The following is a 27,172-nucleotide window of genomic DNA, read 5'->3' as shown; positions in this document are numbered from 1 at the left end:
ATTACTCCATATAATTATATTTCACAGACGTTATTATTATTTTTATACATGTTTTTTATAAGATTATTAAATTTAAAAAAAATAAAAATGCGGTTGAAAATTTCTAATTAATTTTCTTTTTTATTTTTCCTTCTGTTAAAATTTTATGATGTCTATTTTTTTAAAAAAATAAAACTGACTGAAATATTCCTATCACTCCCTTCAACTTTTCTCAATCAGAATAGAAAGTTAATATAGGCCGTGGACCTATTTCATCTCATTTATTATTACTATCAGGTATTAAATAAATATGGACACATTTTTTAATAAAAATTTGGATATTAATTTATTATGTTCAGTTTGTCTGTCTTGAATATTTACTTCATGTATGTTAAGTCAGGCCTCACGTATCTGAATGTCCGGACCAAATTAAATTTTTATTATTAACATTTTACACTGTCCATTTTATATTTCCACCACACATTTTAAAAAATAATAATTAAATTAAGTTATCTATATTCGTTATTTTATGTTTTCTAAATATACACAATCATATGTTTTGTGTTTGAAATATTATGATTTAATTAGAAATTCACATAAAAAATAATACAAATAAGTACACAACTATATATAATTGAAAATTTTGATATAAGACTACACTTTTAAAATTCCAGTCCTTGAAAAGTGAAAACACTCATTACTCATTTTCATATATTTAAAAAAACATTAAATTAATAAAATTTTTAAAATTTTTCTCTGTATTCACAAATGATTCTCACTTTTAACCGAGAATTAAATAAATGTAAAATTAAGCAAATCAATAAATACCTTACAAATCATTTATATTTAGGACAAAAATGTTTTTATAATAAGTAATAACACCGGAGTGGTCCCTTTTTTTTTTTTTCATTTTCTTCTTCACCAACCAGTAATGTTCAGAATAAACTTACAAGATTATGAGAGGATCTGAACGCTTCGGAGGAAAAAAATGGGGGAGGGAAAATTGCAACGACCTCAGGACTCAAAAACCTTTCAAAATAGAATGGAGGAAAAGTTCTGCTCTTTTCTGTAATTTTGAATTTTAAATTAAAAAAATGGACAAGATAAAAAAAGAGAAGGTAATGGGAAATCACATGATCAAAAGAGGCTGATAGGAAAATTTGATTACGATACGTGGAACTATATGATGTATACGCGTTTTGGATATGGTGTTTTCAATATCATAATACCCCTGGCATTTTAAGAACAAAAGCAAATAGAAAGCCAGCCAACAATCATGGCTTTTTGTGACGAGCATGAGATGTTCTAGTTGACGCTAAAAATGTTTAGATAAAAAAAAAAACTATAATTTTAAGAATAATTTTATAATAAACGAAGTAAATATCATAATTTGAAGCTGTATAACAAAAATTTGGTTAATCCGTGAGAATCACCGACATTAACCCTTTTTATAAATTTATTTGGGTAAAATAAATGAAACAAATTCCCTCCCTCCCTCCTGTATATATTTTTGTATTTCATGTCCGATATACTACTTTCGGTCTTTAACATAAAAATTAATTAGTTAATTTAAAAATATTAAAAAAATTAATTAAGTTTATTATTTGTAATAAAAATATGTTTTTTTAAATAGTCCTGCTAATTATGTGTATTAGCTAGTATTATCATTTAATGAAATTTTTAACATTTATAATCACTACAAGGACTATCTTGAAAAAATAGATAAATATGAGAGACAAAAATGATTTGAGTCTTATATTTAGTATCAAATTGGATATCAAATTAACTCGTATACTAAGGATCGTAGGTAGTATTAAGGGTTAATATAATTTTTGACCGCTCTAGTTTGTCCTCATTCCTGCTTTGTCTCCTCAAATTTCAAACTATAGTTTTTGGTCATTCAATTTTTTTTCATTTAAAACATTAGACCACATAATTTAATAAAAACCTGGACCACTTGACACGTTAAATGACTAAAATCTATAATTTGAAATTTAAGAGACTAAAATTAAAATAAAGACAACTTGAGAGAGGAAAAATTATATTAACCCTAAATACTAAAATAAAAAAGTACAGTATATATAAAATTCTGCTGTTGAATAAAACGTGTTATTGCCGGCCCAAAAAGAATGAAACATGTGATGTAATGCAATAAACATCACCTACGCATCCAAAACCCCCCCCCCCCCGGGGGGGCCTGAATCACTTACCCATCCAGTTAAGTATTGCGTCTTCAATATCTACTAGAAATACTTTATAGTCTTGAATCTGTTTTAAAATAGTTCTCACTCTAAAATTCGAACGAAGTAATAATTATTGTCAGCTCATTTTTTTAACTCTTTATTATTGGAAATAATATATGAAAATATCTAGGAAAAAAATAAAACGACAACGACATTTTGATGAACTATTTAATACTCTAATTTTTAATTTTTACGCGTCTTTCTTGTCCAATAGTTTTTCAGACCCAATTGTTTGCCTGTCGGGTTTAGGCTTTTTTCTATACCACTCGTTTGTATCTGCTTTAATTTAACTTCATGCTTGTAATCATTTTTAAATACTTTTTCTGAATCTTATTATAAAGCATTTTCAATTAATTCTCATGTACTAAAGACGAAAAGTCTAAGTGTTAAATTTTTTCAAGTTTACTCCTATTTAACCGCAGTGGATAGAAAAGCACGAGGTTCCGCGTTTATTGGCACTGAACCTTGATTGACAACAACGGCAAAATTGAAAAATTACAGTGAACAAGCTGGTTAATGTTTTATATTTAGAATCAAAAATTGCTTTCAAAAAATACCCAATAATAGGTGTTAAAAAAAGTAAGTTGAGATAAAATTCCGTTCATACAGTTATTTTAAATTTTATAAACTATGATTAAAAAGTTACTTCTCCGTCTCTTATTATAAAACCAATTTAATTATACTATGTAATTAAAAAAATTTAAAGTTAGTTAGAAGTAATAAATATTTTAGAAATGTACATTTTTCTTAAATATACTCTTATTTGTAAATGGATAGATATAAGTAAGAGAATAAATGCGAGAGAATGTATTAGAAAAAGATAATAAGTAGAGTATGTTAATTAAGGGTAAAATAGGTAAAAATATATTTATTATTTAGATAGATGAGAATTTTATTATAAAATTAAACCAATTTTTTTGGCCGGAAAAAGAAAAACCAATTCACAAAATTAAATTTTATAATAAAAAATGGAGGTAGTACAGTGCTATTCCAAATAAACCCCTAAAAAGGCAAAAATGCAGCCATTTGGCAGCAAAAAACCACATCATTTCTTTTCTTCGATGTTAGTGGGCCCCATTGCGGACTTCACCATCTTCATTTAAATTTAGTTTAGTTTTCCGCTGCCGGTCTCCCATCAAAAGGGTGTTAAAAAAAAAAAGGGAAAATAAAGAAAGAAAAAAACCAAATGAAGTACACGCCCAAAAAAATCCATTCTTCTCGAGTTCTCCCGGTAATCACAAAGGATATCTGGGGTGTTTGTGCTCCGACAATCAGCTAATTTTATTTTTTTCCGTTTTATTAAAAAAAATTTTCTTACATATTTATTTACTTAATATAATCAAAAATTATTTAAAATAATATATTTGGTATTTTCATTTGATATGACATTTTAATTTGGTTTTTTATTTTTTTATTCCTTAACTTTAAAATCGTTAGAATTAAATTATGTTTTTTAATTATTACGATTGCATTAAAAATTAAACTTCATATATTAATATTTAAAAATATCTTATTACTATTTATATCTCCATGTTAGATTTTATTTAAGATTTTTACATTACAAATTAAAGTAACAGTGAATAAGCTCATCGACCTATCCTGATTCTAATGATCAGGATTCAGGAAATTTCCATAAACATTAAATTTTTTGTAATATAGAAGCAGCAGGATTAACCTGAAACTTTTTTATATATAAGAAAGTATTGTCGGAGCTTTAATATTTTAATACACGAAAAAGTCTGGCAAAAAAAAAATAATACATGAAAAAAGTAAAAATAACGAGACTTTCGTGAAGAGTCTTTTTTTTTTTAATTAAAGCCTCCCGCTCGACTCGACGCCTCTCTGTCTCCCCCCACTCCCCTCCTTTTCCCACCACTATATATGCCCCCTTCCTCTTCCTTTCTCTTCCCTTCCATCTAAGCGCGCTTCCCTTCTCTCTGTCTCTTCACTCTTCTTTTCTTTCAATCCAGCCCATAATGGAGCTTGCCAACCAAAAGAGCAAGCGACTCCGCCATGACTCAGAACCCCACTCGCCCGAGTCCAAGATTGCCAGAGTTGACTCCCCCTCTGATGTCAACCCGGAAGACCCAGCCATGGACTCCTCCGTCGCTACGGACATCCATGACGACCTTCTCGATATCCTTGATGAGACGGATAACTTACCCGAGCGAGACCCTACCATGCAGGGCCTCGACTCCGTAATCAAGAGCTTTGAGGAAGAGATCCTCGCTTCGGGTCCGGGCTCCGTCATTCCTGACCCCACACCCGAATCCGGCGAGTTCCCCGTGCAGCTGGGATACCTCTTGGAAGCTTCCGACGACGAGCTAGGGCTGCCGCCGTCGGTGACGCCGTCAGAGGATACGAAGCCCGAGAGCGAAGAATTGAGCCAGGTGGGCTCGGACGGAGTTGATATGGGGGAGTTATTGGGGTTTGAGAATGATATAGAGAAGTACGAGTCGGTAGGGTTAGGAGACGGAGAAAACGAGAACGGCGGTGGTATTGTGAGCTTCGACGACGGGTTGTTGGATTACCCGGACTTGTATGAGGTGGTGTGGCGGTCGGAGTCGTTGCAGGCTATGTGAAGGAAGGAGGGTTAGGGCGTAGCGCTAGGTTTGGTGGGCATCATTGAACTGAGTACGGCAACATGTAAACTGGGGAAGACGATGAAACCACAGAAACATGGACTGTAGATGGTAGGTGTGAAAATTTGGCGAGATGTTCTTTGTAGCGCAGGAATCAGATTCAGATGTTGTGCCATTCGTGATTTTTTTTTTTTTGAGACTTCGATGGAGCGCTGATGTCTTTCTTTTTATTTGATTTTAAATTTTAAATTGAAGGAACTTAGAACTTGAGTTAAACAAAGATGGGCCAGTTCAATAATCCCATATTTGTTTTAACACATGCTGCACCGGATTATCAATGGCCCAAAAAATCCAGTGGGCGATCAAAGTGTAATGCTCTGACCACCAAGCCGGGAAACCATAAAATTAAGTATTTGATAAGTAACCAAAATTTGAAGATGTGTATATGTACGGAAGAAAATATTGATGTGTAACTATTGTCACCTATAAGCTGTAGTTTAAGTTAAATGTTTGATGTTTGATTTTCTCATACGTTCCTACTCATCATCAATTGCTTATTTTTGAGAATCAACAGAGCAAACGCAAAGAAACACTAATTGTCAAAAGCAAATTTGGAAAAGTTTTCAATTTGCATCCAAAAACTATCTCTAAACAGAGTAAAGTAGATAATAATGAACTGTGTTTGAGACGGAAGATGGCGCATTTCACTTCAAATGCTCTGCGAATTGTTTGGCTAACTTTTGGTAACATAAGATGCTGCGCTTCTCAAAATAAAAGGAGAAGGAAGTCTTATCCTGTTTCTTCAAGACGAGGGGATTTGCAGGCATAACTAAAATCCTCCTCCTTTCCCCTTCAAACCAAATTTAGTGAGACAATATTAATCCCTCTTCCCTTCCCATCTCTTCCCCTACCCTTTTGCTTTTATTAAACCAAACACTGTGTAAGCAAGCTTCTTTTATAAAATATCAAGTTACTTGTACACTATAACTTCAATGAGGTGGTATTTCCCGAGAATTTTAACTGAATTTTCCTATAAATCCATTTATGATATATGAATGTTTTTTATTTGTGCAAAATTTCGTTAAAAGCAACCGTTTGAAAATTTTATCCGCGAGAGGAACTTGAATTTAAGTAAGTGCAACTCTTTTTTTAATTATGTACACCATGTTTCAGTCATGTGCAAAAGACTTTAATTTTTAAAACTTTTACATGCACCTGAGGACATTTTTGTGTGATCAGAAAAAATACTTATACATTTAGAATCTTTTGACTCATGAACTTTTTAAACAAATAAGTTTAATTTTACACATAAATATATTGTATATTAGATTATTAGGCATAAATAATACTACTACATTCTGTTCTTAATATAAAACCTAATTAACTAATTTAAAAAAGTAATGAAGTTATTAAATTATTTAATTATAATATGTTACATGATATGACTAAAATATTTATATACATCATTAGAATATATAAATTGACAATAAGTCATATTAATTTAGGAAAAAAAGAGAGATAAATATAAATATTTAAAAATAATTCAGCAATTTTTTAAAAGTAATCAACCAACGGTAAGCTTAAATTTAAAATTTGGGAAATAACTAACGTACGGACGGCATCTTGTGATGTGATGAGATTAATGGTAAGAGGCTTTGTACAATGGACAGTAGAATGGTACCACCCGACTACAGTAGTGGTGATAAAAGCAGACTCTGTATGGTCTATGCCTTGGGGATCTTTAAAAGTTCTTTGCGCTTCAGAAAAATATCCGCGACCTGTGAACGCGAAAATGACAATTCAGTATGATTTAAATGCACGCAGACCATTAATCGTCAACATCCTCGACATCGAACACATGGGAACGAGGAAATGATCGCCAATGTTCGTACCTTTGTAAGAGTATTATTTGATGATAATTTACTTTATTTTTAATATTAATTCATTTTATCTTTACATGGCTATATTCCCTCCAGCCTTGTATTCTACGATTAATCACTTCATAAATTAAATTGGCGGCCATATATATATATATATTAGTAATTTTGAGACAGAAATACAAGGAGGGAGGAAGGGGCTGATTTCCCCCATAGCAGCACTATCACTTTGTCGGGGTCAATAATTTTACTTGTAACGAAATGCTAAAATACATTCTTGGACTCTCGGTTGTAAAATTCTAGATTCATCCCTAGTTATTTTACATGAAAAGTTATTTTAATAATTTCACCGTCTCTTTAACTTTGGTGGGAAAATTTAAAGCGTCTTGTATGTAGAATGAGATGAAATAGATGCGATGAAGGCCACCTGCCGGCCCATTCATATGCATGCCACAAAGAGTTTACTTATTTGAAGATATAGGCCGGAATACACACGCACACATACATATATTCATTTCTTATAAAAATAAATATTAATTATAGTGGGCCTTAAAAGCATTTCGATTCATTTTTCTCAATTTTGTGGAATCTAACAAGATATTACATGTTTATGGTACTTCATCAATATCAACATCGGTATAGTCAATTATTTATACTACATCCAGTACTTAATATAAAAACTAATTTGACTTTTAATTTCATTCTAAATATAAGATTTTTATTTATTTTATCTCTCATATTTATCCATTTTTTCCACTATAATCCTTGTAATAATTACATATGTTGAAGGTTTCTACACATGATAGTTCAATATGATACACATGATTAGCAAGGATATTTTAGGAAAGATAACGCCTATTTATTACGAATAACTAACTCATTAATTTTCTTAATTTACTCAAATTAATTAACTAGCTTTTATATTAAAGACCAGAAATGGTGTTATCAATATCACACATCAACATGTGTGCGTGTGTGTATCAACTGTCAACGCAAAGTGTTACTACCTCCGGTCCTTAATATAAGACCCCGTTTGACTTTTTGCTTGGTCTTAATTATAAGACCCCAATCTATTTTATCTTTTAATTTATGTATTTTTTTTCAAGATAGTCCTTCTAATAATAATAGTTCTAGCCAATACATTTAATTAGCAAGGATATTTTAGGAATGACAACACTTATTTATTACAAATAACTAACTTAACTTGCTTCCTTAATCTCCTCAAATTAGTGAACTAGGCTTTATGATTAGGACCGGAGGTAGTACGTGATAACACTACTAATTAACAAGCACTTTTTTCCCTCATCTCCACCCATTGGATGGGATCCACAGCCCCCTAATAATCCCTCCGATCTGTCATCAAACTGACTCGTATGTTCAATGCAGAGATATCAGATATCAAAAGTATCCATCGTCATATAGACATATCCTCCATTCTCTGAAGGCTGAACAGCTTATAACTTATGTGGTACTTTAGATCTCCTCTCATAAAAGAGTTTGTGAATTCTAGATCATATGTATTATCAAAATAGGGGATTGATGTGAGGGTTTTCTCCTGTGCGAGGGTGTTAAATTGTTCAAATAAAAAAGCCCTTCAGTTCTAAATGTAAGACAATTTAAAGATTTTTTTCAGGGCTCAATTCATTTCATGTCCACTACCTGATTTATCTTTTTCCTAAAATAGCCCTAATTAATGCTCCACTTCCCTCCTTAATGTAAATGTGTTAGGATGACTCCAAAAAAAAACCACAAATTTTTTATATATTAATAATTATATATAATTAGTTTATTTTTTTGATAAGTTTGTTTCTCAGGTAATGGCTTCTGAGGGAAGAGACGCATGCAATACAAATCCTTCATATATACAGGGACACCACCACCGCCTTTCTTTTTTTTTCCTGGGTATAACTCAAAATATCATCAAATTATTTTGGTTTTGAGACTAATTTCTGTCAGATTAAAAGCGTTAAAGTTAAAACCCTTTCAACAAGTGTATTTCTTGAGATTTAAACTAATATTAGTCTTTTTTTACGAGGATGAGACTTGTTGCTACACTACCACCACCTTTATTTTTCGTCTTCCAGCTTCTTCTTCTTCCAGATCCAAACGCATGACCGCTTAAGACTCAGAGAATCCAAAATCTGAAATTTGAAACACGGATTCAATGTTAACTAGTAATAATGATGTAATTGGCTTAACTTAAAGGAATCAATTCAGTCTGCATAAAGAAACGAGAATCAATGCGCGAAGCCACAAGTAGAAGGAGAAGAGATGCTCGTTCCATAAAGAAGGCATGCACTATCTCTTTGTTTCGTTTGCATGGCATCTATGCATAAAGAACACAAAAGAAGAGGCCAGAATAAAGTGTTCATCAACTAAGCTGCATCATTGCCTTTGTATAATTCATATGCAAGAAGAATTTGATTCTGTGATGAGAAGGGAGAATCCTTTTCAACTAAAGGCAACGCTAGCCTTCCCATTTTGCAACGCTAACTTGGGGATTTGAAGCATCTCTATCTCTCTCCACGGTCCCAGCTCCCTGATAATTGGTTTCATGACAGTGAAGGCAAGCTCCAAATCATCATCTTAATTATTAATTCCTCTCTGAAGTTCTGAGAAAGCCATTTGTATTAAATTCAGAAACCACATTTGAACCAGTTCTAGTTCTGCCCTCTGTTTTTGCAGTACTTGTACATGGTGATGAGGATAAATGTAGATTGCAATGGCTGCTATAGAAAAGTAAAGAGAGCCCTTCTTGAGATTCCAGGTTAGCCCTTCAAATGAATTAAACCCTTTATCTTATTTCAGTAACTGGGTCTAATGCAGCAAAATGATTCCTGTGTTGAATTAACTGTACTCTATAGAAGTGGAGTCACATCTGATAGAGAAGAAGCAAAGCAGGGTAATAGTGTGTGGGAGCTTCGTTCCTCAGGATGTGGCAATCAAGATAAAGAAGAAGACTAATCGCAGAGTTGAGATATTAGAAACAGGAGACATACATGAGGAATAGCAATGGTGTGAACGAGGATGAGAAGACTGTGATCAATAATTCAAACCTTCGACTGAAGCCACAGTTAACCACCAGACATCTGAAATGTTGTTGTACGTGTTATTTCACATGCTAACACCCATTTTGTCGACTTGTCTTCTCGTTTAGGTTTATATTGCTTTGGTTCTCGATCGAAGTTCCTTACAGGAAAATAATTTTAAAAAAAGGGAAAATTATTAAACTCAAATTATTCAGTTCAAGAAATCTTAATTTTTTCATGGGTGAATGAAAATGTTCATGCTGTCAGTAACCTGAATTGTGGTCTTCTTGTTAACCTCTGGAATTTTATATTATTTTAGCATGTTTTCCGAAGTTTTTGACGCTTTTTAGTGTATTTGTGAATATATTGAATACTCAAAATTAAAGATAGAAAAATGTGCATAATATTTGTCGGTTGCCCATTAGCTGGTTATGAGACCTTGTAATAATTAGAAATTAATTTTCTTAAAATATTTTTAGATGTGCACTATATTAAGAATCAACATCGTCATTTATAATTCCATATAAAACCTGTCTTAGCAAAATTGTAACAAAATGAAAGTCATTTTTTTTTTGTAGTGTCTCTATTTTTCTTCTTCTTCTTTTTCCCCCCTAATTCAAAAGCGCATTTTGTAACAAGATGAAACTACAAGTATGATCAAATTCTCCTTTTTTCTTTTCCTCCAATTCAAAAGAACATATTGTAACAACATGAAACTACAAGTATGATCAAATCTATGATGTCTTATTCGTAAGAGAGCTTTATTTATGTAATTAGATACTACCTCTGGTATTTAATATAAGAGCTCGTTTGATATTTAATTTGGTTTTAAATAGAAGACGTAAATTTACTTTGTTTCTCATATTTATTTATCTTTTTTAAAGTAGTTCTTATAATAATTATACATGTTAAATATAATTTTTCATTAAATGGTCGTTCTAGCTAGTACATATTATTAGAAATGATATTCTAGGAAACATAATATTTATTTATCACAAATGATCTACCTTAACTAATTTTTTAAATATATTTTAATTAACTAACTAACTTTTATATTTTATATTAAGGACAAAAGCTAATATAAGACTCAAATTAGTAAAAACATGAAGGATTCGCGTTTGTCGCTTGTGATAATTGAGATGTCCAAGTTCAGGCCATAAGCTAAGGTTGGCAGATTCCTATGGACCAGATCCATTCCCTTAAATTAATACAGTTCAAAGTAAACCAAATAGCCTTACTTCAATAAGCTATGTTCCGTATGGTCAAAAAAATGCGCTATGTTCCGTCAGCTTCGTTTTATAATTATTTATGCTTGATATTGATGAGGTCATTTAACTAATTTAAAAAATAGGGAATCTTGACTTTTGGAGCATATTATTTTCATACTGATATCAAAACGAAGATGTAACCCAATTACGAAAGGGGTAACATTTTTCAATTAATAATGGAAACCCAGCCGTCCGGCAGTCAGACCGCCAATTTTTTTTTGTGTGGTTACAACAGGGCACCCAACACACACATGCCACCCGGCCAGACGGCCAGTGGCAGTCAGACCGCCAATTGACACCTGATATTTAAAAGGGCCCTTTTGATAAAAAGAATTGATTGGAACGGAAATAAATAGAAAAGAATGCAATGAAATTTTTTTGAATAATGACATATTTGATTAGTACTGAAACAGAAAATAGGCTGATAGAAAATTTTATGTTTGACGGGATAAAAATGGGTTGAAAAATTGTGCAATTTTATTCTGTTACCCTTAATGAAAAAATATAATATTATTAAATAAAAATACTTTTTAACCTTATAGAATAATAATATTATTAAATAATCAATAATTAAAAAAATATATTATAAGTTACATAAATACAAACATTCAATATTAAATATAAAATTAACTATAGATGTTAAATAATTAAAAAATAATTAAATACAAATTTAAATAAAATATAACAAAGAAGTTAGTACAAGGAATAAAATTAAATTCACAAGGAAAAAAGGAAGGAAGTACAACCAAACAATTTATAAACTTGAATGAACATAAATAAAGTCAATTAAAATGTGAATTTTTTGATGACATACATTTGTTAATTTAATTTTAAATGGGTTGAATGATTTATCATTGGAAAACCCTTTAAGTTTAATTTTTAATGCAACAAGACCCATTCAAAAATACTTTGTGTTTTAAAATTTATTTTCAAGCAAATTTGATGTAGAAAATTTGAAATTTCTTACATCAAATTTGAATCTATTCAAAGAAATTTGAATTTGACGCAGAAATTCAACTTCTTTGACACCAACTTTGAATATACTCATTTCTTTCAAATTTGAATCTATTGAAGGAAATTTGAATTTGACACAAAAATTCAACTTCTTTTGCATCAACTTTGAATATACTCATTTCTTTCTCACAGCTTAAAGTTTAGTCATGGGTTTATAAATATGAATTAGAATTTTTTTTATACAAATTCCAATTTGTTTTTTATGCACAATACATTCCAATTTTTCTCAAAAATTTAACTTCATTATGTCTCTATTACACCCTGTTTTTGACATTTTGAGCATAACAACTTTTGATTCTATATAACTTTCACTACTACAAAATAGATCATTTGCGTCTCTCATTTTTATCGGTTTTTTAAAATAGAAAAAAGGCCACTATACTCATCTGTTATGACAGAACAGACAAATATGTACACACATACTTGTATGTAGAGCCGGTAATATGGGTTGAGCCCGCCACCAACCCGCCAATAAGTGGCGGGTTGGGTTGATAAAAATTAGGACCGTTTTAAAATGGAAGTTTTGAGCCCATAACTGCCAAGTCCAAACCCGCGGTGGGCTAACCCGCAGGGTTGGCGGGCCAACCCGTTTAACCATTTTTTTTTTTGGCAAATTTTTCCCTTTGCCTCTTAGTCTCTACACTCTTAGCCTAGTCCACAATGCAACAGTGAGCAGTCCATGTTCAATAGTCTAACACGGCAACACCAACACGGTCCCATTTTCACATTTTGCTTGCGTGTCGCACTCCTTCCAGACTCCCAACTCTCCCAGACTCAGTCTCCCAGTCGCCCTCGACCAGTCCTAACTCCCAAGTCCCAAGTCCCAAGCCCCAAGCTCTCTGCTCTTTGTCTTTGCTTTGCGCCTTTGCCCTAGCTCATGAGTGATGATTGAGCACTTGATAGTGATTTGTGTAGTGACATTGTGTTTGTGACTTTGTGGTAGTGTTAATTTGGATTTATGTTTTAATTCGAGATGTTTATTAAATTATTAAGAACATATCATGTTCATTTAATCATATGTTTAATATTTTGATATATTTGAAACTTGGAACTTGAAACTTTGGATGGGTTCTATGTTTTATATATGATAATTTCTATTTGCATGTTTATTTTAGGTATTTAGGAATTTGGGACTTTGAGTAGGTTTTATTAAAAAAAAATAAAACAAAAAAACAAAATTTGGCAGGTTGGCGGGTTAGCCCTCGCGGGCGGGTTGAAAAAATTCCAGCCCGTCAGAAAGCGGTCCTAAAAAGCCCAGCCCGCCAAACTTCAGGCCCACCACGGGCCAACCCATAATCGGCGGGTTGGCCCATATTACCGGCTCTACTTGTATGTTATGCTCTAACTAACAAAGTAACAGACAAAAAACTTTTTGCTTTAAATTTTGAATTTCCAAAACACAATGCTATTTTTTCATCAGATCAGAGCGAACCCTAATAGCAGTCTCTCTTTTTCTCCTCTCCTCCTTTGCTGCAAGCTTCCTCTTCTCCGTCTTCCTCTCTTCTCATGCAACAACCAACGTTCTTCTATCTTCTCCTTCATGGTTGACAATAGCTTCTCCTCTCTTTTCTTTCTTGGTGATGCAACAGCTTAATGACACAGTGAACTCCATAGCTAGCCTCTCTTCTTGATGGCAGATAGCTTCTCTCTCTTCTCTTGTGTGCTTGACAATACTCTCTGCTTCTTTTTTCACGGCTTTAGCTTTGCAAGAAGCAAGGTAAGTTATGTGATCTGACGTTGAATGTTTTGGTTATGTGAGACTATTATATGAGGGTTGAAAGTGATTGTTTGGGTATTTTGGTGTCAAAAATTTTCTATTTAAATTGATTGTTGGTGAATAATAGCTTTTGGAAAGCAATTATAATGATTGAAAAAGTATATTAAGATTAAAAGCATATTAAATTTGTTTAAATATCAATGTACATAAGGTATTTGTGAAAATATCCAGGAGAGAAAATTTGTTGGAATATGATAGTTAATTGAGTGTCCTCAATGTTTAATCTCCATGTTAAATTTTAGAGAAGTATGGGATTCTAAAATTTAAAATATCTATTTAAATAAGTTAGGATGTCATTAGATTTTCTAGTTTTAAACTTTCTTGTATTATATGACTAAGTTAAGGTGTTTAATTTTTTTTATTAATTAAACTAATTTAGATGTTATTGTTGTCCTTTGCTTTGACCCTTAAAATGATTTGTATGGAAAGTGCAACATGATTTGGTTCTGTTGAATTGTTTTTATTGTTGTTTTGTTTTGGTTTTGCTTGACATACTTTAGAATTATGGGTTATAGTAAAAACTGACAATACAAATAATTTTTTTTTTTAAAATGACACTATATCCATCTGTTTTGGCCAGAGTAGATGAATATGTGTGCTTTGTATATTTGTTTGTTTTCCCAGAACATATGAATATATGGCACCACATTTGTCTCTTTTTTTGAATAGACGAATATCTAACTTCTATTTACGTCTCTTTTGTCTACGTCCCTGAAGTTGAACTTCCCTTAATTGTCGTTTTGGGGTTACTCCAAAAATTAACCGAATTAATGCAATATAGTGCACAATCTGGGTCGTATTCACTTTGAGGAGTCGAAAACGAAATTAAATCCTAGTAAATAAATGCAAGTAACCTAAACTATAAAAAGGATTTTTTGATTTGAGTTTGAAAAATTGCTAACTAAATGCCTTGAATTAAATTGAAATTAAATACTTTTTTTGTTATTTTCTTTTATATAAAAGATGATTGAAATAACTGAAGATGAAAGGAATGAAAATGAGACACACAAATAACACTGATGATAATCAATCCTCTAATTCAACAATGTAGGCAATCATCACTCTAAAAGATGTGGGAGTTAAAAATAATGAATTAAGAATTATAATTAAGCTTTTAATCCAACAACCGAGCCACCTCGAGTTGCCACAAAATATTTTCCTAAAATCCCAACTTACTAACTGCAACCAGAATAGTAAAATGGGATTAAGGATGCCAAAAACCAATGCTTAATTAGAAACTCTTAAATCCAAAATATCAGAATTAAAGCTAGCAAGAGACAATATGATCCAAAATTCTAAGCCACCTTAGAAAATCACAATATATTAACTCCAAAATCAATATAAATGTCATAACCACAACATCATAATTGAAATCAAAGCTATAAACAGCCCAATGTCAAATGCTAAACAATAATCCAGTCACAATAATCTCTAAATATAATCAGATTAAGCAATACAATTATCCCAACAATTAGAAAAACTATTCTAAGACCTAGGAATTGTTGAACAATTATTGAGTAGGAAATTAAAGCAACTAAACTCCCCTTGATGATCCAAGCCCCTGCCATTGTTGTTGAATTAGAGAATCACATAACCTCAGCCACGGACTGCCATAAGGAATGCTACAGTCAATGTTCTGCTATGGGCTGCCATGGAGAAGACGGTGATAATGGTGATTCGGTGGAAAGGAAGAATTCGCCGTCGCTGGTCTGCTATGTTTCACGCCGCCCCTCAGCTCTGTCTTTCGTTTTATTCTCTCTGCCGCCGCTCAGCTTTGTCTCTCCTTCGCAAGTGCCGCCTCCTCTAACTTGCTTGTGTGCTTCGTGTGTGTTGTCTTCCGCTTCCTCTCGCTCGTGGGTTCCTGAATAATAGGTTTAGTGGGGTATTATTCACGCCGCCCACGTCTTCTCCCTCAGCCCGCTTGCGTCTCTTCCTCCCGGGTCCCCTTGATGGTGAATGTAATATTAGATATTAGGGGTGGAGCAAAACGCAGCGTTTTGCTCCCCCACTTTTATTATTTTATTTATTTTCTTTTTTTTTAATTTATTTTTTCTTTCTTTTTTTTTTTAATTTTCAAAATCTTCCAAAAACTTGCAAGCAAAAATTTAAAGATAAGGTAGCATTAATTGTCCTCAAAAATCAATTAGTCACAATTAAATCAAAACATGACAATTTTGCCCCTATAAAATAATAATTCAAAATAAAACAAAACAAATCAATTAAGGCAAAAAGGGACCAATTAAGCTGACAAAACTCATATAAAAGATACCAAAATATATAAAAATAATTGAGTTTGTCAGTCCTCTTAAACCGACAAAAAAAAGCCTCTAGAGTGAGTATACGAAACTGGATATTTTTATAGTAGTGTTTTTCAATTTAAATTTAAATTGGACAAATGACCTATTTTTGAAAAGCTCTCTGAGTTTCATTTTTAATGCAATAAGACCTATTCAAAAACACTTTGTAAATTTAAAGTTATGATCAAAATTGTAAGCAAGGGTCAAAAACATTTTTCTCACTAGATTTTGAACCAGATTTGAAAAGTCATATCTGTTTTAGATGAAAACATTTTTATTGAGGTAGATGTTGTTAAAAAGCTATTGAATCTATGTTTATGAATAACAAGTTTCACTTCAAAAGTATTTATATATAGGCCATAAATGTTAGGCAAGTTTTACATTTGATGAATGAACTAAAAAGCTCAAGGGTCAAGCCTGGGTGATTTTTTTTTCTCTGTTAATAAATGAAGCAAGATTTTGCTTGTCAGTAAGGGTTGATGAATATCAACATGAAAGAAAGAAAAGAAAATGGAAAGAAAGAAAGATAAGGAGAGAAGAAGATGCGGCTGGTGAAGAAGAAGAAAGATAGAGCAGTGACCAGTGACGTGTGTCTTGAGGGGTAGATATGTCTTTCAAATTTGCCTTCCTGTGCTGGAAAGTAGATTGCCGAATGCCGCCAAAAAAAGTGAGAATTAATTTTCCTTTATGTAGATGAAAAGTGAGAATTAATTTTGTAGGTTTGCCTGATGAAGACTTTAGCCTCGCCTAATTATTTGGAAAGTAGCTTGCCGAATGCCGCCAAAAAAAGTGAGAATTAATTTTCCTTTATGTAGATGAAAAGTGAGAACTAATTTTGTAGGTTTGCCTGATGAAGACTTTAGCCTCGCCTAATTATTTAAAAGAAGTGCATGATTTGACATTTAGGGGATTGCGGGGCCAATTTCTAATAGCCTGGATCCCACATTCCATTTCAGTCCCCAAAAAAGAGATCCTGCATTCCATATAATGACCTATCTTTTCACATCAACTTTGAAATATACTTATTTTTGTGAATATAAATTAAGAAGTATTTTTTTAAAAACGAAATTTTTTTTATATATTTACTTCGTATATTATAAAAATATTTTTAAAATCATGATTTGGTTTCTATCTAAACATTCTCTTATAATTTGTTTACAAAAATTTTAATTTATGCATAATATATTCTAATTTTTCTCACAAAATTTGAATTTGACATTTTGAGCAGAACAACTTTTGATTAGAGATAGCTTTTTCGATTTAAATTCAAATTAGGCAAATGACCTATCTTTAAAAAGCTCTCTAAATCTAATTTTTAATGTAATAAGATCCATTCAAAAATACTCTATAAATTTAAAGTTATGATCGAAATTGTAAGCAAGGATCAAAAACGTTTTTTTCACTAGATTTTGAGCTAGATTTGAAAAATCATTTCTATTTCATATGAAGACATTTTTATTGAGACAGATGTTGTTAAAAAGCTATTGAGTCTGTGTTTATATATAACAAGTTTTCACTTCAAAAGTATTTACACATAGGCCATAAATGTTAGGCAAGTTTTAAATTTGATAAATGAGGTAAAAGGCTCATGCGTCAAGCATGGGTATTTTCTTTTTTTGCTGATACGGGTGATGTTCTTTTTTTTTTTTAATGAATGAAACGTTTTGCTTGTCGACAAAGAATGATGAATATCAAGACAAAGAAAGAAAAGGAGATGGAAAGAAAGAAAGAAAGATGAGGAGAGAGGAAGAAGTAGCAGGTGAAGAAGAAGGAGCGGGCAAAATAACGTGTTTTGAAGGATAAATATATCTTTTACATTTGCCCATCTGTGCTGAAAAACGAGTTTCTATCAAAAGGGTGAAAATTGATTTTCTTTTACGTACATGAAAATTGCCCGCAGCCCAAAAAAAATTGATTCTCAGAAAATTATCCAACCAAGTTCTTGGAAATTTTGATTTTGATTTTTTGTTGTTGTCAGAGTTGGATCTTCAACGTACCAAACGCGCTGTGAAAGTCTTTCATATTTTTAATTTGGGTAGAAATTCACTTTCCCAATGACCTAACCCTAGGGTATTCAGGTAAAAAAAAAAAGACCTAACCCTAGGGTAGGTTTGATCATGCCGACTTCAGCCTCGGGCCTCGCTTAATTATTTTAAAAGAATACATGATTTGATGTTCAGGGAAGTGGGGGCCCCATTTCTGATAGCCTAAATCCTACATTCCATATGATGGGATTCATTAGGCTTGATAGCAAAGATGATTAGAGTGAGGGTGGGGATTTGAATGGAGGCACCTGAAAAAGGAGCCACTCCCATGTTCATCGTAGAAATTAGAATATTTAGTACTCCTCCGGTCTTTATTATAAGATCCAATTTGATTTTTTATTTGGTCCTAATTATAAGACCCCAATTCATTTTGTCTCTTATATTTATGCATTTTTTTCCAAGATAATCTTTCTAATAATGATAGTTTTAGCCAATATATTTAATTAGCAAGGATATTTTAGGAATGACAACACTTATTTATTATAAATAACCAACTTAACTTACTTCCTTAATCTCCTCAAATAAGTCAATTGGGTCTTATAATTAAGACCGGAGGAGTAATAAAAAACATGATAAAGTCAACTTTTAAGTTTTTCTTTTTTGGCTTATCTGAAATAATCAACTTTTAACAAATAATGATGAGGGTGGACAGAATGAAAAAGTTGTCACCAGATATGATGGGCATTTTCATCCAACGAATGAACATAATTATTTAGTTTTGTGATAAATGTGATGGACCTTGATATTTCAGGGAAATGTCATAATTAAAAGGCTTCTCTTTGCACTTGGTAAGGCGTAATAAGGGAAAGTGCTATGCTTATCTTCAAAGTTAAAAATTGAAACTTGAAACCAAATCCAACTTGCTCCACTTTTATCACCGTCTCCATCTTTCTACTTCAACTAGATCATGGCCACTCCTTTTACTTTTTATTTGATTTTTTTAAATCTAATTTTTCATTAAGCCAGTCGGCAGGTAGATCAACTACGATGATGAAATTCTACTCACCGACAAGGAAACATGAAAGGAAAAACAAGACGGATTCTTTTCCAATATTCTTTTTTATCTTGTACTACCCTCATCCAAAATACTTTTTTGATCTTAAATATAAGACTTATTTTATAACGTAAATCACACTATAAAATGACTCCTATATTTAAGATAACAGTACATAAGGGATTTCTTTAGTCCTGAGTCAAGACCCTGATGTATTTTAATCTGTCTCACAAATTTATTATTCTTTTTCTAAGCTGTTATTTAGAGGTATTCATCAAGAGATAGTTTCTAATACAAATAACGAAAGGAATGCTTTAAAAAAAATCAACACCCAAATTTTCTAATCTTTATAAATTAATTAACTAATTTTTATATTTAAAGAGCTAGGACCGAATGGAGTATAATAAATCATATCCTGCTGGTCAAAAAAAATAATAAATCATATCCTATCAGCAGTATCTCAAAAGTCGGATCAAATATCAACTTGAAAAGGCTAACAATGCCTAGATCTAAGTTCTCGTGGTCCGGATAGTTGAACCGGTAGTCAAATTTGTGATGTGATAATTAAAATAAAAATTTGATAAGAAATAATATGGATATATAAAAAATATATGAAATAAATTTATAATAAGTCTAATTGTTAGTATAATTTTTTTTTGGCCGGCATAATTATTAGTATAATAACACTATGATATATAAAATTTTGGCTAATGTATATTTTTAATTCTTTAATTTTACATAAGATTTTATTTTGGTTTCTTAATTTTAAAAAGTAAATTTTTAGTCCTTTAATTCTAAAGCCGTAAAAAAAAAATTATGTTGCTCTCTTGAATATTGATAAAACATTATTAAATGTTAATATATTAAGTTTAATATTAAAAAAACCATAATTGTTTTAAAAAATATTATTTAAGACTAGTAATTTTAGAGTTAAAACTTAAAAGACTAAAAGTATACTTTTTAAAGTTAAGAAATCAAACTAAAGCCTTACACAAAATTAAAGAACCAAGTATATATGTTAGCCTAAAATTTTCAATAAAATAACAGTGTAACTATAAATAATTTGAAAATATATTAGGCTTTTTAAGATGGCCCGTTCCCCGCTCAGGAGATGTCATCGAAACTGCTCACGTGGTTTGCCCCCAAAAAAAAAAATTTCTTGTTCAGGTCTAATTTATTAAATAAGTAATAATTTGTTGTGGCCAAAAAAACCCAGAAACAATTTGTTAATTAGAAAAAAATTACAATTAAGAATAAGCATTTTTTAATCATTAATAATTAAATAATTTAATTATCGCGATTTCATTCAAGATAATAATAATTTTTTCTCAATTAGCCTGACATATATATATATATATTTATTTTTTGTTATAATTTAATAGCTTAATACTTATCAATATAAAATATAATATTTATAATACGTCCCATCATTAATATCTTTTTTAATCATAATTTAATAATGACTTGAATAGAATATTTACTATATGAAGCGCTTTATTTTTCGTTAATTACGTGAAATGTAAATACTATGTGTTATTGAAGGTCAGAAATACCTTTTTTTCTTTGCCAGAAAGGTCAAAAACACTATTGGTTGTTAGGATGATTTTTTTTTACTACCTCTTAAATCACCTATTTTTTAATTCAATTTTTATTATTTATATCTATTAATTTCTTAGTTATCAATATCTTTCCATTGAAAATAAGAATAAATCGACAAATAAAAATTTAAGGACAATTATCCTGTTATCCAAACTCTTTCCTCGCTGCGAAGGCATTTTATATTTGCCGGCAAAAATTATACTATATGTTATTAAAAATTCAAGCGGACTTATAATTTTTATCGATCAAACTTATCACCATCTTGGTTTTATCCCTCAACTTTTTAAATATTTTTTAAGTTTTTTATCTAAAATATTATTTCTTATAATTTAATAAAAAATAGTCTATTTTGAGAAGCTAAAATAGATAATTTTAAATTTGAGGACCAAAATCAAAATAATTTATAAAAAGTTATATTAACCTTATAAATTTAATTTTTAATATTATGATAATTGATAATTGATAATTGATACTAATAATAATAACAAGCAATGCTGGCGAGGCATGCCGGTTTTTGGATAACGTGTCAGGTTTTTATTGGCAAGCATGGTGGGCCACGAGCAGATATAAAGACAACTATTTTCGGTCCCCTCTCTGATCCGGAGACACAAAAGCACAGTAGATTCTGCAGATACGATTTCCCGTCCTCACAACCTCCGATCTGATTGGTGGCGGTATTGTTCTTTCCCCCGCTACCTAGAGCACACAAATTATCAGACTGTCCATCATTGCGATGTTGACGTTTCCCTCCCAAAGCTAGAGATACAAAAAAAGTTACTGTCCCAATTGGCTCCTCTGCTCAAATCTGGGCATACAGTTTGCTGATTTTTCGTCTCTGTTCTCATCTCAAATTGGTTGGTCAGAGATGACTTCAAAATTTGCAAAACACGGCTCTTTCAGGCACAGTTTCGCTGAGAAGAAGGAGAGGCTGTTGTCTATGAAGGGTGGGTATTCCCAGATTAAAATCAATGTATACGAATCTGATGAAGAGACTCCGACGAGGTGTGGCTGCTCCTACCGAGCTCTCTCCGATGGACTTAGCAGCGGCTGGAAGAGAGTACGCGGCGTTGCTGTTAAGGCCTGGGAGATGGGCCATTCTGATCCCAGGAAGGTTATCTTCGCTGCCAAAATGGGTCTTGCTTTGATGCTTATTTCCCTCTTAATTTTCTTGAAAGAGCCCTTCAGGGGAATGAGTCGCTATTCCGTCTGGGCCATACTAACTGTCGTGGTTGTCTTTGAATTCAGTATAGGTACGCTTGTTTTTAAAATCTTCCCGAATCTGGGGCTTCTGTTTTGTTTTTTTAAACTTCTTTTTGAGATCCTATTAAAGTTGTCTCCATTTTTCTCCGCTTGCCTGGCGCAAATCCCGGGAATTTGCCCTTTCGCTTGGTTACTGCATAAGGCTTGTCCTTTCACTCACCTAATGGCATGTTTATTGACTAGTAAGTACAGTGGGGGCTGTGTGGGGGCTTTAGTCAAGTCTCCTTCCGTGGGAACATGTCTGAGTTTGAAGAAAGTCAATTAATTGTTAATAATGACTTGAACTGGGAAATTGGGGATGGGAAATGTCGTGTATTTCTTCGTATTGGATGTTTAATAAAATAGTTGACCAAGTGGACTTCAAGTCAACAACTTTTGCCACCAACTTTACTAGTTCCATAATCCTGCCAGCTAATGCCTCTTCTTTTTGATAAATCCACGGGTAAATCATCTTGTGCTGCATGCTCCAAAGCCACTTTAGTTTCAGTTGTCTTTACTTTTGTTCATGTATTCGACTTGACGAAACTGGTTTAATTATATCAATGTTACTGGTATTAATTATATCCATATTTTCCTGTAATGACTTGGTCTTTAATCATGTTTCATTATTTTACCATAGAATAAATTTTTTGAGTACCTGTGGTGAATTTTATCTTTTTCATGCTCTTCTTGTAGTCAACCCAGGCTCATGTATCAACCTTATAGTTAATTAAAATGAAATTCTACAGGGGCAACTCTTAGCAAAGGGTTTAACAGAGGACTGGGGACTTTGTCAGCTGGGGGACTAGCTTGGGGAACGGCAGCGTTATCAGCATTAGCTGGACCATGGGAAGAATTTATAATTATCGTCAGCATCTTCACTGCAGGTCTTGATTTTGCTCACTGGGTTCCTATTTTGTTGGTTTATTCTCTTTTTTTCCTTGATCTCTTTGGCTTATGCGGAGTTTTCTGACAAGTGCTATGCGTTGTTAGGGTTTTGTGCCACCTATGCAAAACAATACCCAACATTGAAACCTTATGAATATGGATTCCGTGTGTTCTTGATCACATACTGTTTCATCACTGTATCTGGATATCACACTGGGGAATTTATCCAAACAGCTATAAGTAGATTTTTGCTCATTGCCCTTGGCGCTGGTGTTTCAATGGGGGTAAATATGTGCATATATCCAATCTGGGCTGGTGAGGATCTGCATAATCTGGTGGCCAAAAATTTTTTTGGTGTTGCAACATCTTTGGAAGGTTGTCTACAACATTTTCCTTATTATCACGCTGACAGCGTATAGATTTATTTCTCAGCATCATTGCCTTGATTGAATAACTTTGTTGAACTTATTTTCAGGAGTTGTGAAGAACTACCTTAATTGTATTGAATATAAGAGGGTTCCTTCAAAAATTCTGACCTACCAGGCAGCTGATGACCCGGTTTATAGTGGTTACAGATCAGCTGTTGAATCTACCAGCCAAGAGGATGCATTGGTAGCATCAATGTCATTTTTCTACTCATTTTAACAATAAATAGTTATATCAATTCTCTTCTGACTCACTGTTGCATGCATGCTGTTGAAGGTGGGTTTTGCTGTATGGGAGCCACCTCATGGTCATTACAAGATGTTTAGATATCCATGGAAGAATTATGTGAAAGTTAGTGGAGCACTAAGGCATTGCGCATTTATGGTTATGGCTATGCATGGATGTATACTTTCTGAAATACAGGTACTTCTTTTGTATATAAATTTTTTCGGTGGATTATCTAATGGAGTGTATATGTATTAAATTTTCGTCTTGATATGTAGGCTCCAGCTGAGAAAAGACAAGTTTTCCGTAGTGAGCTTCAGAGGGTGGGCAGTGAAGGCGCCAAGGTGTTGCATGAACTTGGAAACAAAGTTAAAAAGATGGAGAAACTAGGTCAGGTAGACATTCTGTATGAAGTACATGAGGCGGCAGAAGAATTGCAAATGAAGATTGACAAAAAATCCTACCTTCTCGTAAATTCAGAGCGCTGGGAAATTGGAAACCGGCCAAGAGAAGAGGCTGAACCCCGAGACCTCTTGGATGTGGATGAAGAAAGGAAGTTTCTGGAGTACAAGTCTCTCAGTGAAGCTGTCCTTGATCTCAGATCAGTTCAAGTTTCAGAAAGTTGGGATGGCCATATTGCTCCTAATGGTAACTCTGCTGTGCCTCCTGCAGTTGTTGCCACGGAAACCATGTTCAAGAAGCAGATATCTTGGCCTCCTCCTATATCCTTTAAAAAAGATGCAGTGACCGAAGAGGAAGGATCAAACACCTATGAAAGTGCTAGTTCACTGACTCTAGCCACTTTTACTTCCCTTCTGATTGAATTTGTTGCAAGGCTCCAGAACCTTGTCGATTCATTTGACGAATTGAGTGAGAAAGCAAACTTTAAGGACCCGCTCGAGCAGCAAATACCTGTTGCATCTTCTGGTTTTTGGTCCCGATTGTGCAATTGCATGAGATTTAAAGACTGAGATAGAAGCTTTGACAACCCAATAATCCTTCCTTACAGCCCCCTAAATGTGGGACCCTGAAAAAATGGGATACGATATTTGGTTACGAGCAATGTATCCCACATTAAAGAAATGTTCTATGATCCGATCCCTAGGTGTCTGCATTTTGTTTACTCGGTTCAAAGCCTCAAAATCAAATGACCAGAGTGAATCTGTAGCCAAAGGTAAAATCGGGAGAACATATGGGAGTCCAATGATATATGCTCTGCTGAGGCCATCAGAGCTTGTTCTCAATCTTAGCTCGGTTTAGGATTGAACTATTTTTCTTAGCTATGCCAGGCCAATTCACAGCTGCTGTTAAATGAGATAGTTAGCTGCCTCATGCTCATCGCTGTAGCTGTAAAATGGGTAATCACCTAATGGTAGGTGACTATATATTTTTGTCAGTTTTGGCAACTAACTATGGAGAGTTAAACCACTTGTGAAGTCGGAATCTGATGAGAACTTGTTTTAAACTTCATTGTCATTCGTAGATCGTAGATGAATGGTACCATTTCTTATTATTCCTGCCACTGAATATGTTGCGGTATCACCACATGGCACTGCATGTCTGGATTTTACTTGTCAGCTTGAGCTGAGGGGGGATCACTCCATTATTTATTTCATGAAATTTACGTATCTTGTACGTTGGCTTAATATATTGTCCTCTGAATGTCCTTGTCTTTTAGTTTAGCTGCATGGGCTTGAGTAATCTAGGATTTTGTATGGAATGACTTATAAATAGCTTGATAATAATTTACGAGATAAGTATGTGAAAGAAATTTTGTCTCAGTTTATATAAAAGTATTTATAAGCATTTATTCATCACATATCCGAATAGGTCCTAAATTGGGAATCAGATTCTCTCCACTACCCTTCCCATCCTCTTTCCCTCCACTACCATCTTTTTTTCTTCACAACCATTGGATCAAAACTCCAATGGTTCTATAAATTTAAACTGTTAAAATCTAATCTGAACAGTTCATAACTGTTATTATAGAGCAAATTTTTTTTAATTTTTTTTATTACAATTATAAACTGTTCAGACCAGATTTTAACAGTTTAAATTTATTTATTTATTTTTTTAATAATATTATTTTTATAAGATGTTAAATCTGGACCATTGAAATTTTAATCTAATGGTTGTGAAGAGAAAAGAAGGGTAGTGGAGGGGAAGAGGATGGGAAGGAAGTGGAGAGAATCCAAGTCCCCTAAATTGTTATCAAGCACGATTTCACAAACACTTCAAGGTTAACCAGGTATGAACTCGATAACATTCTAACCTCTAGTCATTTATACATAAAAAGATTGTATAATGAAAATTTGGGGGATTATAAACATCAATATGTGCATTGCAAGAAACATCACATGGAATGTAGGTACCTCATGTTCCCTTCAATTATTGTTATGTAACATTTTTTTTATTACTTTCACCGGAATAAAGGTAAGATTGTTGTTAAGTCGGTATATATGAACAAGGTTTACAACACTTCGCCTATACTGAAATCATGCTGTAATGAGGAGAAGTCAAATGAGAAAGAAAGCATTTAATATTGAAAATGAACACTATTGAAAAACTATAATAAATACTTCTTCTAGAGCCTTATAATAAAAGCCAAGTATCCTTTTCAAAAGGTTTTCTAAAAAGTTAAAAGCTACAGAGGACTGAAGGCAGTACTTGAATTAATGCAGGTCCCGCTGTGGGGTCAAACTAAGTACTAGCCTCTAGGATTAAGCCACTTGAATGCCTCAACCCAACATTAATTTTTTTTGGTGAATAATTTTTCCCCAACTCAACTTTTATGCCTTTGGACCTTCCGCATTCACGGTGCCAACCATAAATAAGGTAACACTATTTAGGGAGACGAGGGCCATGGTATTTCCTCTCTATTTATTTATCTTCATTTGGATTTTTTTTTGGTCTTCTAGTAGATGTCTTGTTCTTTCAAGCCAAAAAAAAAGAGTAGATGTCTTGTTCCAAATTCAAGATATAATTATAACTTGTTCTCAATAACACTCTTATTAAATACTCTTTCAATCTTATTTACAAGACCAAAAATTTTTTATTAAAGTACTATTTATGAGGAATGTACTTGAGCTGTTCTTATGAATTTAGCTATTTACCTCTTATTAAATGCTGGTAGATGTTATTAAAATAAGGCAAAGTATAAGTATTTAATTAGGATAAAGCTGAAAACTTATTAAATTTTAAGATTAATGAGTTTTAAGTTTTTTTTTTTCGTTATGATAAAATATGCTAAAAGTGATCTATAAATAAATCATAAGAAAAGATAATATTTAATAGAAATATCTAAGATTTAAAACAGCAGGATACTAAATAATACTATAGGAGAATGTGGTACATAGATTGTTCTTTCTCCTTGATATACATATTATTTTATGAGAACAAGTAAATAGCGATGGGTGAAGTATTTTTTAATCTCTCTTGTATTTATGATCACCCAACCTTTGAAAAACATGTTTTTGCAAAATTTTCCTTGAAGAATCAGACTTTTAGGTCCCATTTGATGCAAAACATTGAAAACAAAAAGTAAAGACTGAGATTCAGAAAATTTATTAAAAGAACATTCAGCATGAGAGATTGTTTATTATATGGGATTAGATAAATTCATCTATGTGAGATTGAGAGATATTATGGAAGAAGGTGGTATTCCGCAATTCGGCTTCTATGATTTTATCT

The 27,172-nt window shown here is 32.5% G+C and overlaps 3 protein-coding genes across 3 annotated transcripts; all 3 read left to right on the top strand.

Moving 5' to 3' along the window:
- The first annotated feature begins 4,153 nt into the window (after nt 1-4,153).
- On the top strand, nt 4,154-4,983 carry LOC114755431 (uncharacterized). Its single transcript, XM_028944309.1, has one exon. The coding sequence runs from the start codon at nt 4,199-4,201 to the stop codon at nt 4,802-4,804; it is 606 nt and encodes a 201-aa protein (XP_028800142.1). The 5' UTR covers nt 4,154-4,198; the 3' UTR covers nt 4,805-4,983.
- Nucleotides 4,984-9,226: 4,243 nt separating this feature from the next.
- LOC114755433 (heavy metal-associated isoprenylated plant protein 25-like) lies at nt 9,227-9,819 on the top strand. Its single transcript, XM_028944310.1, has 3 exons — nt 9,227-9,247; nt 9,367-9,448; nt 9,546-9,819. Exons 1-3 carry the CDS (start codon nt 9,236-9,238, stop codon nt 9,689-9,691), a joined length of 240 nt encoding a protein of 79 aa, XP_028800143.1. The 5' UTR covers nt 9,227-9,235; the 3' UTR covers nt 9,692-9,819.
- An 11,580-nt stretch (nt 9,820-21,399) lies between these two features.
- LOC114755430 (aluminum-activated malate transporter 9) lies at nt 21,400-25,004 on the top strand. Its single transcript, XM_028944308.1, has 6 exons — nt 21,400-21,954; nt 22,693-22,830; nt 22,937-23,206; nt 23,307-23,443; nt 23,534-23,680; nt 23,761-25,004. The coding sequence occupies exons 1-6, from the start codon at nt 21,570-21,572 to the stop codon at nt 24,451-24,453; spliced, it is 1,770 nt and encodes a 589-aa protein (XP_028800141.1). The 5' UTR covers nt 21,400-21,569; the 3' UTR covers nt 24,454-25,004.
- The last annotated feature ends 2,168 nt before the right edge of the window (nt 25,005-27,172 follow it).

The sequence above is a fragment of the Neltuma alba genome, unplaced genomic scaffold (genome assembly GCF_004799145.2).
Source record: "Neltuma alba isolate B1F8T4 unplaced genomic scaffold, ASM479914v2 tig00010270_pilon, whole genome shotgun sequence".
Lineage (NCBI taxonomy): Eukaryota > Viridiplantae > Streptophyta > Magnoliopsida > Fabales > Fabaceae > Neltuma > Neltuma alba.
Note: the sequence above shows the minus strand (reverse complement) of the source record. Positions and strands in the feature narration are given on the sequence as shown.

What these genes read in the sequence shown, in the direction of transcription:
- LOC114755430 (XM_028944308.1), top strand. Translation starts at nt 21,570, where the DNA reads ATGACTTCAAAATTTGCAAAACACGGCTCTTTCAGGCACAGTTTCGCT. An exon ending in TGTCTTTGAATTCAGTATAG is followed by an intron (nt 21,955 to 22,692) that starts GTACGCTTGTTT and finishes GAAATTCTACAG; the next exon opens with GGGCAACTCTTAGCAAAGGG. An exon ending in CCAGCCAAGAGGATGCATTG is followed by an intron (nt 23,444 to 23,533) that starts GTAGCATCAATG and finishes ATGCTGTTGAAG; the next exon opens with GTGGGTTTTGCTGTATGGGA.
- LOC114755433 (XM_028944310.1), top strand. An exon ending in AGCCCTTCTTGAGATTCCAG is followed by an intron (nt 9,449 to 9,545) that starts GTTAGCCCTTCA and finishes TGTACTCTATAG; the next exon opens with AAGTGGAGTCACATCTGATA.
- LOC114755431 (XM_028944309.1), top strand. Translation starts at nt 4,199, where the DNA reads ATGGAGCTTGCCAACCAAAAGAGCAAGCGACTCCGCCATGACTCAGAA.